This window comes from Argopecten irradians, chromosome 3 (genome assembly GCF_041381155.1).
Source record: "Argopecten irradians isolate NY chromosome 3, Ai_NY, whole genome shotgun sequence".
NCBI lineage: Eukaryota > Metazoa > Mollusca > Bivalvia > Pectinida > Pectinidae > Argopecten > Argopecten irradians.
Window position 1 is genome coordinate 55,725,613 of NC_091136.1, and position 11,712 is coordinate 55,737,324.

General features: G+C 38.5%; 1 protein-coding gene across 1 annotated transcript; it reads left to right on the forward strand.

The window, feature by feature from the left end:
* Positions 1-16: 16 nt before the first annotated feature.
* Positions 17-11,079, forward strand: LOC138319142 (proton-coupled folate transporter-like). Its single transcript, XM_069262084.1, has 6 exons — positions 17-129; positions 524-1,461; positions 1,692-1,934; positions 2,631-2,714; positions 4,662-4,818; positions 9,512-11,079. The coding sequence occupies exons 2-6, from the start codon at positions 612-614 to the stop codon at positions 9,639-9,641; spliced, it is 1,464 nt and encodes a 487-aa protein (XP_069118185.1). The 5' UTR covers positions 17-129; positions 524-611; the 3' UTR covers positions 9,642-11,079.
* The last annotated feature ends 633 nt before the right edge of the window (positions 11,080-11,712 follow it).

Genomic DNA, 11,712 nt, shown 5'->3' on the forward strand with positions numbered 1-11,712 from the left:
TATCAATTGTATCCTAGTTCATCACGCTTCAGCTCCTTTCCAGCAACATGCATAATGCATGGACTGATAGCGCCTGGTTGATGTGTTGATAACATTCGACGATCATGTTAACAAACCAGTTTTACCCGGGTAGGTGACCGAAAGGTTATTTTAAATCTGTAGATATTTTTGAACAATCAGTTAATGAACTTACAGGTAGCTGCGACAATAATATGGTACTACTGTGCATTGCTGCATTGTAAATTATCAGTGATAATAGAACGCATTCATTAGAACGAAGTAAATGTTTAATTTATAGTGTCGCAGCTGTTGCATTCAGAATTGAAATTATGCAAATAGATACATACTGCGTGAAATAGACCAGGTCCAGGTAATTTATATTGATATGTATCACTACATGTACGGTGTCAATTAGAATATTTTATAATTAACTGTATATTATATCATGGAAATGGTGGGATCTCTTCAAAACTGTATTTACAATGATGAATGTAATATTAATGTATGTCTTTTATTTCACCAGGTGTGAAATTCCTAAATTGACAATATAATCATTCGGAATCCTGCTAGGAGGTAATAATAATCTATATACATCTAGCTGTGAGTTGTGCATGACCATCAAGATGACATTTTGTGAACAGACCATTGGCCTGCTTCGTAAGACTACAGTGGAACCCATTCTATTTCTGTACATGTTTGCTTCTTTCCTGGAGTTTCCTGTATCCCAAGATCTTGTCTACACAAGGGTGTGTCTGGAAAAGTTCTCCAATTTCACCTATATTTGTGACAATCTCAGCAACAAGACATTGAAGAAGGAAGCAGGTTCAGTTCAAAAAGATGCGTCAAGCTGGATAATGTATCTGAATGTAGCCTACACAATTCCTGCTGTGATCACGGTCACTTTGTTCCTGGGTCCCTGGGGTGATCGTTTGGGGCGCAAGATCCCATTGATGCTTACGATCATTGGTAACATGCTGCTAACTGTGTGTAATTTAGTTGTATCCTCGCATACAAATATCTCCATCAAATATATCCTTGTTGGTAAAATCATCAACGGCATGACTGGTGGGTTTATAGGTTTGATGATGTCTGTATATAGTTATATAGGCCATGTGTCTAGTGCTCAGAACAGAACCAGTCGAGTAGGTATTGTTGAAGCTATGATTTTTCTGTCTGGCACTGCAGGAGTTCTGATATCAGGGATAATCATTGATGAGACAAGCTTTAACTTTGTCTTCTCTTTCATTTGTGTGATCCAGTTTTTAGCGTTACTCTACACAGTGTTTTTGCTAGGGAATGTCCGGCCTTCACAGGAGGAGACTGACATATCCATCTGGTCATACACAAGACTTTTCTGTAAGGATTCTTGGATATGTGTCTCCAAGCGTCGTCCAACCAACATTCTTGTTTACCTGACTTTAGAAATTTTGGTTTTAGTGATCCTCATGATCTGCACATCAGGTAAACTCATTGATTCCTTTTACCAAATAAACTGTTGGGATTGCATTGATTATATGCTTTCATACTAATTATCTATACAATAAGTGGAAAATAATAATAAATTTTGAAATTAGTAAATATAAATAATAACTTTTATATCTTTATCTGCAAGAATATCACTGTCTTCCTAATAAGACTGATGAGCTTGTGGAAGAATTAAATTTCAAGGTTTCTTTTTCACCTTTTTTTAGGAGAAAATGATATTCTTCTTCTGTATACAAAACTGCCACAATTTAATTGGTCACAGACTACATATGGGTTTTTCAAAGCTGGAGAGAATTTTGGAAGAGGTTTGACTGTGATTGCCCTACTTCCATTCCTGCGATTCAAGTTCCAAATCCAGGACACTATCTTGATTCTCATGGGTTTATTCTCTAAAGCAACAGGACTTGTACTTCTAGGGCTTGCATCACAGTCCTGGCAGTTATATCTAGGTAACAAAATAGATATACATGTACTAGCAATCATTGTTATTATAACAAACATTCTGTTTCATTCACATTATTGGATTTGAATAATTTTATTTGCTGTAATCCTTTAGGCACTTGGCTTTTATTTACCAAGGTAACATTAAGTTAATATCACAGCCACTAGTATTTATGGAAATATCTATAAACTATTATTTTGAGTGCATTCAATAGTCCACTTACTTAAAAAAGTTACTTATGAGAAGGGTAATACGCTGGTGCCAATTTAAAAAATGAAATTATTTCGTAACAATATGTAATTAAGTAAGTAAAAATATTTTGTGAATTATTTGATTATTATTTAATTAAAAACAGAAGCAGACAATTTAGTATTTTTCTTCAGTTACAAAAGTTACTTACTTTATACCATTGCCACCTTTGAAAAGTTTGAGCTTCTAATTTTACTTCAAGCTAAAAATATGAAAAATAATTAATTGCATCCCGAACAAATTCTGCGGCACTATATCCTATATGGTATGAAGTACTGATTACGCATGCACCAAATGTAAAATAAATCATTTTATATGATTTTTTGTCTTAACTTGACATTTATATATGTACACGATTAAACGCCAATTATTGTTCAAATGATGAATATCATTTATGCTCTGTTGGCGGTGGAGCGTCTTTAATTAAAAAAATTTAATTGTACGGTTTGTTCAGTTCCTGTAATCAGTATCCTTCAAGGTTTCCCATCAGCTGGTCTCCGATCTTCAATGTCCAGTCTTGTGGATACCAATGAACAAGGTATGCCAGATCCATTACAAATAAATATATACAACTAAGTGGCTTTACTTAATTTATTGTCAACTTCATTTATTTCATTTGCCAAAGAAGTTTGTTTTAAAAAATAAAGAATTATCAGGTATGTTTTAATTTCCCTGAGTTATTCTGCTAATATAACTAACGATCAAAAGAAATGAAACACACATTTGCTAGGGAAAATACTACCTAGCTATAGAAACAGCAGGATAGTGGTTCTTGTTAAGTCACCAAAATAAGGATTCAACTTTTCAGTGTAAACAACAAAGAGGCAAAACAGCTTATTAGGTCATCTGACCCGAAGGGTCAGGATGACCTATTGTCATCATGCACCGTCCGTCGTCGTGCGCCGTGCACTGTGCGTAAACTTTTCATTCAAACGACTTCTTCTCAATAACCGGAAGGCCCAGGGTACTCATATTTGGCCTGTAGGTTGCTGGGATGGAGGGCTACCAAGTTTGTTCAAATGAATGACCTTGACCTTCATTCAAAGTCACAGGGGTCAAAAAGGCTAAAATCTTTAAACAACTTCTTCTCAAGAACCAGAAGGCCCAGGGTACTGTTATTTGGCCTGTAGGATGCTGGGATGAAGGACTACCGAGTTTGTTCAAATGAATGACCTTGACCTTCATTCAAGGTCACAGGGTTCAAATAGGCAAAAATCCTTTAAACAACTTCTTGTGAATAACTAAGAGGCCCAGAAACCTGATATTAGGCCTGTGGCATGCTGGGATGAAGGGCTACCAAGTTTGTTCAAATAAATGACCTTGACCTTCATTCAAGGTCACGAGGGTCAAATAGGCTAAAATCTTTAAATGACTTCTTCTCAAGAACCAGAAGGCCAAGGGTACTGATATTGGGCATGCAGCATGCTTGGATGAAGGGCTATCAAGTTTATTCAAATGAATGACCTTGATCTTCATTTAAGGTCACGGGTGGCAAATAGACTAAAATCTTTAAATGACTTCTTCTCAAGGACCAGAAGGCCCAGGGTACTGATATTGAGCATGTAGCATGCTGGGATGAAGGGCTACCAAGTTTGTTCAAATGAATTACCTTGACCTTCAATCAAGGTCACAGAGATCAAATAGGCTAAAATCTTTAAACACTATGTTGTATTGTACTAATAGTCAGATGACCGTTAAGGCCGATGGGCCTCTTGTATTTGGTGTTAGCATGTTTGGGATGCATGTCATCCAATTCCCATTCTTAATACTCCAGGGATTACTATCACTGTCGTTAAATTACTGAACGCAGTTCAGGAGAAAAAAAGCTGAGCAATCACAGGCCTGCAGAGATTTTCTTTGAAGATTACAGGAAGAATGACGCTCAACTTCAAAACAACATAGTCAAACACAGCGTACTATTACTCAATTCTTTTGATGTACATTAAGGGGTGAAAACTATATACTCAGCTGGTGTTAAACACAGTCTTCAATTTTGCTATAACATATTCCACGGGTGGATATAATGACAGTGATTGTAGCCCCTGGAGTATTGAGGATGTCCAATTCCATTACCTCTCTTTACTTGAGTAAGATTATTGTGGCTAAATACTGCAAAGTTATAAATTTCTATTATATTCCTATATTTGAATTACTGGTACTTCTTGGGATTAACCAGGGCACTCTTTTACATGGAATGTCAATGTGGTTAAATATGACGATACATCAATAAGGTCGGTAGCATGCATGTAAATTATGTTAGAATTGGTAGCAGATTATTGATCTGCAAGTAAATGTGATGTGGGTAAAGTATTATTTACAGTAGATGTCGTTTACTCCCACCTTCCATCGATAATGACATCATATTGATATATTATTTTTGTGATATTACTATCACCGGAAGGTGGGAGTAAACGACATCTACTTTACCTACATCATTTTGATGTCTCAAAATTGACAACACCGTTGAGCTGTTTACTATTTACAGGACGCTTGTTTGGGCTGGTGGCTAGTGCTGAAAGTGTTGCCAGCCTCATTGCTACAATCCTTTTCAACAGTTTATATTCTGCCACGTTAAATCTGTATCAAGGGTCTTCATTCCTCCTGGGTGCCGGACTTGTAGGAATAGCTTTTGTAATCATCATGTAAGTATTATACCATTTATACATGTATAAGGTAAGAAGATTCATGATTATGTTGGAAATCTTATTTCACTACATGCAAGATTGTGATGGGCATTATGTTTATAGTCATTTAAGTGCAGACTTATGATCTATTGCTTAGCAAAGATTTATATATACTTTAATTATGAAATATTTTGTTGGTTAATTTTTCAGTTGTTTATTAAGTAATATTCATTGTAGTCATGATAGACAGTGGAATAAATTGGCTACTTATTGGAGGATTACGGAATTGCCACACTTCTAAATTTCTTTTTTTTAGCTATTTAAATCACTTTTCGTCTGTGGCCAGTCCGTTCTTATGTCCGTTAACAACTCTTGTTACAGCTGTTTCTCAAATTTCATATGTAGGTTCCCCTAGGACCCTAGTTGTGCATATTGCATTTAGGGACCAATCGTTCAACAAAATGGCTGCCATCTTTGATTTTGATAGTTAAAGTTTGTTTGTGCTATTTCTCAGAAAGTGCATAAGGAGTATCTCTCAAATTTCACATCTAGATTCCCCTAGGGGTCTTGTTGTGCATACTGCATTTTGGGACCAATTGGTCAACAATATGGCCGACAGGCGGCCAACTTGGATTTTGATAGTAAAAGTTTGTTTCCGCTATTTCGCAGAAAGTGCTGAAGGGATTCTTCTCAAATTTCACATGTAGGTTTCCCTAGTTGTGCATATTACATTTTGGGACCGATTGATGAACAATATGGCAGACAGGCCGCCATCTTGGATTTTGAGAGTTGAAGCATGTTACCACTTTTTCCCAGAAAGTACTGAAGGGATCTGTCTCAAATTTTATATGCAAGTTCCCCAAGGACCTTAGTTGTGCATATTGCATTTTCGGACTGATCGGTCAAAAAGATGTCCAACAGGATTTTGATAATTGAAGTTTGTTACTATAACATATCTCAGAAAGTACTCAAAGGATCTTTCTCAAATTTTAGTATTATTTAGTAAAAGTTTGAAAAGCAGAGAAAAGATCCCTCTTTCGTTTGTCAGACATAGATCATTCTTTGATGGGCGCCAAGATCCCTCTGGGATCTCTTGGGTTTTCTTTTTTTGTGATGCAGTACCTGTCAATATCCTCAAATCAACATGTATTCAAGTACTCGTCAGGAAGATATAGACTGCTTTTGTCACTCACTTATAAGACACCTGTTTAAAAGGAAAAAACAAAAGGCAAAAGGCCAGTCAGTAATTCTGAACACCCAATCCATTTTTAGCTTATGTCATGTTGTGGCGTCCGTCGTCCGTCCGGCCGTCAACATTTCCTTTAAATCGCGTTCGAGTTCTGCATGGATTGTAACTAAATTTGGCCACAAACATCCTTGGGGGAAGGGGAACAGAACTTGTATAAATTTTGGCTCTGACCCCCCGGGAGCAGGAGGGGCGCGGCCCAATAGGGGAAATAAAGGTAAATTCTATAATTCGCTACTTGTCCTAGAGTTCTGCATGAATTGTGCCCAAATTTGGCCACAAACACCCTTGAGGGAAGGGGAACAGAACTAAACTTGTATAACTTTTTGCTCCGACTCCCCGGGGGCAGGAGGGGCGGGGCCACATAAGGTAAATCCTATAAATCGCTACTTGTCTTAGAGTTCTGCACGGATTGTCACTAAATTTGGCCACAAACATCCTTGAGGGAAGGGAAACAGAACTTGTTTAAATTTTGGCTCTGACCTCCCAGGGACAGGAGGGGCGGGGCCCAATAGGGGAATTTGAGGTAAATCCTATAAATTGCTACTTGTCCTAGAGTTCTGCATGAATTGTGCCCAAATTTGGCCACAAACATCCTTGGGGGAAGGGGAACAGAACTTGTACAAATTTTGGCTCTGACCCTCAGGGAGCAGGAGGGGCGGGGTCCAATAGGGGAATTTGAGGTAAATACTATAAATCGCTACTTGTCCTAGAGTTCTACATGTAATGTAACCATATTTGGCCACAAACATCCTTGGGGAAAGGGGAACAGAATTTGTATAAATTTTGGCTCTGACCCCTCGGGGGCAGGAGGGGCGGGGCCAAAAAGGGAACTAGAGGTAAATCCTGTAAATTGCTACTTGTCCTAGAGTTCTGCATTGATTGTAACCAAATTTGGCCCCAAACATCCTTGGGGGAAGGGGAACAGAACTTGTATTAATTTTGGCTCTGACCCCCTAGTGTCAGGAGGGGCGGCGCCCAAAAGGGGAATTAGAGGTAAATCATATAAATCGCTACTTGTCCTAGAGTTCTGCATGGATTGTAACCAAATTTGGCCCCAAACATCCTTGGGGGAACGGGAACAGAACTTGTATTAATTTTTAGCTCTGACCCCCTGGGGGCAGGAGGGGCGGGGCCCAGTAGGGGAATTAGAGGTAAATCCTAATAATCGCTACTTGTCCTAGAGTTCTGCATGGATTGTGACCAATTTGGCCTCAAACATGCTTGGGGAAGGGGAACAGAACTTGTATAAGTTTTGGCTCTGACCCCCTGGGGGCAGGAGGGGTGGGGTCCAATAGGGGAAATAGAGGTAAACAATACAACATGTATTCAGAACATTACTTGGCATTACAAACCAGGTGAGCGATACAGGCCCTCTTGTTTAAACTAAAATTCTTAGGTCATCTGACTCGAAGGGTCAGGATGACCTATTGTCATTGTGCACCGTCCGCCGTGCGTAAACTTTTACTTTCAATCACTGCTAGACAAAAAGTTCTCTGGAGCAGGAGGGGCAGGGCTCCAATAGTAGAAGATGAGGAATTTGTTTTGAAAAAGCTAGTACATTTGTAGTCATAAACGCATCAATAAATTTTGGCCAAATTTAATGACACAACCTTTTGGGAATAAGAAAAGTTTTTGTGTAGCAGTTATAATTTGTTGACAATTAAGGCCTATGTATCTTTTGTTGTAAGTGGAATTCAGCATACATTCTGGCAAATATGAACGTAAATCATTCTTAATTGTATTTTACATCTATGTAGATGTGTTTTAGTATACACATTTATAGTTAATAAAGAGGGGTTTTTAGCCCACCATCATCAGATGGTGGGCTATTCAAATCGCCTTTCGTCCGTGGTCCGTCGTCCGTCCGTCCTTCCGTCCGTCCGTCCGTCCGTCCTTCCGTCCGTCCGTCCGTCCGTCCGTTAACAATTCTTGTTACCGCTATTTCTCTAAAAGTACTGAAGGGATCTTTCTCAAATTTCATATGTAGGTTCCCCTAGGACCCTTGTTGTGCATATTGTATTTTGGGACTGATCGGTCAACAAGATGGCCGCCAGGCAGCCATCTTGGATTTTGATAGTTGAAGTTTGTTACCGCTATTTCTCAGAAAGTACTGAAGGGATCTTTCTCAAATTTCATATGTAGGTTCCCCTAGGACCCTAGTTGTGCATATTGCATTTTGGGACTGATCGGTCAACAAGATGGCCGACCAGCCGCCATCTTGGATTTTGATAGTTAAAGTTTGTTACGGCTAATTCTCAGAAAGTACTGAAGGGATCTTTCTCAAATTTCATATGTAGGTTCCGCTAGGACCCTAGTTGTGCATATTGTATTTTGGGACTGATCGGTCAACAAGATGGCCGCCAGGCAGCCATCTTGGATTTTGATAGTTAAAGTTTGTTACCGCTATTTCTCATAAAGTATTGAAGTGATCTTTCTCAAATTTCATATGTAGGTTCCCGTAGGACCCTAGTTGTGCATATTGCATTTTGGGACTGATCGGTCAACAAGATGGCCGACCAGCCGCCATCTTGGATTTTGATAGTTAAAGTTTGTTACCGCTAATTCTCAGAAAGTACTGAAGGGATCTTTCTCAAATTTCATATGTAGGTTCCCCTAGGACCCCAGTTGTGCATATTGCATTTTGGGACTGATCGGTCAACAAGATGGCCGACCGGTGGCCATCTTGGATTTTGATAGTTAAAGTTTGTTACCGCTATTTCTCAGAAAGTATTGAAGGGATTGTTCTCAAATTTTATATGTAGGTTCCCCTAGGACCCCAGTAGTGCATATTGCATTTTGGGACTGATCAGTCAACAAGATGGCCGCCAGGTAGCCATCTTGGATTTTGATAGTTAAAGTTTGTTACCGCTATTTCTCAGAAAGCACTGAAGGGATCTTTCTCAAATTTCATATGTAGGTTTCCCTAGGACCCCAGTTGTGCATATTGCATTTTGGGACTGATCAGTCAACAAGATGGCCGCCAGGTAGCCATCTTGGATTTTGATAGTTAAAGTTTGTTACCGCTATTTCTCAGAAAGCACTGAAGGGATCTTTCTCAAATTTCATATGTAGGTTCCCCTAGGACCCCAGTTGTGCATATTGCATTTTGGGACTGATCGGTCAACAAAATGGCCGACCGGTAGCCATCTTGGATTTTGATAGTTAAAGTTTGTTACCGCTATTTCTCAGAAAGTATTGAAGGGATTGTTCTCAAATATCATATGTAGGTTCCTCTAGGACCCTAGTTCTGCCTATTGCATTTTGCGACCACCATCTTGGATTTTGATAGTTTAAAGTTTGAAAAGCAGAAAAAAGAAGTGTAAGTTTGAAAAGCAGAGAAAAGATCCCTCTTTCATTTGTCAGACATAGATTAATCTTTGGTGGGCGCCAAGATCCCTCTGGGATCTCTTGTTTATAACTAGGATTTCTATGGCAGATTTCTTTATTTAAAATTGTACACAGGTCTCTACACTGCTGCCTCAATTTGAAAGACCAATATCACGGAGATCACTATGCACCATTCCAGGAACAAGATGACCAGAGTAATGAAGAACAACCAGGACAGATTCAGGATGAAGAAATACCACACTAATCACAACACAAATACATATATATCTATGTGCTTGGGTGTGATGCATGTATTCTTATAGACCACTACCACATATTAATTGAAAAGTGAAAAATATTTCAGAGGAGAAACTGCACACCCAACAAAATTTAAATTACACCTACCACTTTTGAAAAATTAAAATGTCTTTTTTCATTCAAGTAATATTCAAACTCTGTCCATGTGATGACCAATGGGAGTAGTTCACTATCACGTGATACCCTATAACGTTTGTGCGGGACTTTTTGTTTCTATTGGTGATGGAATGACGTCAAAGGACGATATCTCGCGCTAATGTCATGTCAGTGAGAAGATTACATAGATCGAGTTACTTTCCATCACCATAGGAGAAACTAGTCCCCCACAAACATTATCGGGTATCATGTAGCATGCGATTTAGTCCAATTGTAATACTATTACAAAGGGCAATAACTCTGTAAGATGTTAAGCTGCATATTCTCAATACTTTGTTTGTTTGTTTGTTTGTTTGAGTTTTACGGCCCATCGACAACTAAGGTCATTTAGGGCCAAACTACAAGTCATGCATTAATATCAGGATAAAAGATCAGGGTAAGAAAAGGCAAGTAAGGACTAAAACACAGATTGTAAACGTTTATTTGATAAAAAAAAGGTTTGCATGGGATAAAATAGTTTTGGCTAAAACACATGAGAAAACTCATGCACAATGTTGATGAAACGATGAAATGTTGAGTTGATACGATGATATGATGAGAAAACGTTCATATTTTGTTTAAAATACCGATCTCTTTGAGATAATTGAAAATACGATTATGTCTCACGGCATGAAACAAAGTGTACATGTCGGAGACATCATAGTACTTATCTCGTATGTGTTTAAAATCAATACAATGGGATAAAACATGCTCCACTGTGAGAGGAGAATCACATGCATGGCATGTAGGAGGATCCTCCCCTCTCAATAGATAGGAGTGTGTAAAATATGTGTGTCCAATTCGGAGCCGAGAGAGAACAACTTCCTCTCTGCGGTCTCTCCGACTGGACAGGTTAGGATTAAGTGTAGGTTGTATTTTAAACAGTTTATTGTTTGTTTCGGTAGACCACCTTTGTTGCCAATGGTGTTTAATGGCTGACTGAATGTAAGGTTTGATGTCGGTGTATGGTAGTTTCAAATGTGTTTGTGCTAGGCGAAGAGCTAGTAAGCTTGGTGGATATTACTTAAGTTGTTGTGTTCAAGTAAAGTTAACACACAACAGACAACAAACTTGTCACCATAACCCATGATCAGGTGACCTAAATACATCTAGTCAATACTGACATCATGTTCTTCACTTGGAATTTAACAAATTTTTTTCTTATTTCACTGCCATATATGGTTATAACAAACTTTTGTGCTGTTAAATTTGTCTGTTTTCATTATCAATAAAACATGTTTTTAATTGTTTACGGTATTACCAGATATTTTCTTGTAAACAGTAATTAAACTAAATAGAATCAACATAACATTTTGCACATCGGCAAACACTAATTGATTCAGAGATGATTGTCTGTTACTTTTACTGAAACGTTTCAAAAATAATGTATGGCTAGAACACCGACTGAATTTCCTTTGAACCATTTCTATTTTATTTCAGATGCAAAGAAATTGTCTTTTCTTCATATAACTGACCCATTCAGCCATGTCATTAACTGACCCATTCAGCCACATTATAAATATCGTAAGTAACATGTAACAAGAGGCCCAGAGGGCCTGTATCACTCACCTGGTTTTTTAGCTCACCTGGCCCAAAGGGCCGGTGAGCTTATGTCATGGCGCGGCATCCATTCGTCAACATTTCCTTTAAATCGCTACTAGTCAGGAGGGGTGGGGCCCAATAGGAGAATTAGAGGTAAATCATATAAATCACTAGTTGTCCTAGAGTTCTGCATGGATTGTGACCAAATTTTGCCCAAAACATCCTTGGGGGAAGGGGAACAGAACTGGTATTAATTTTGGCTCTGACTCCCTGGGGGCAGGAGGGGTGGGGCCAATAGTGGAATTTGATGTAAATATTCAAATTCCTACAGAAAAGAAACA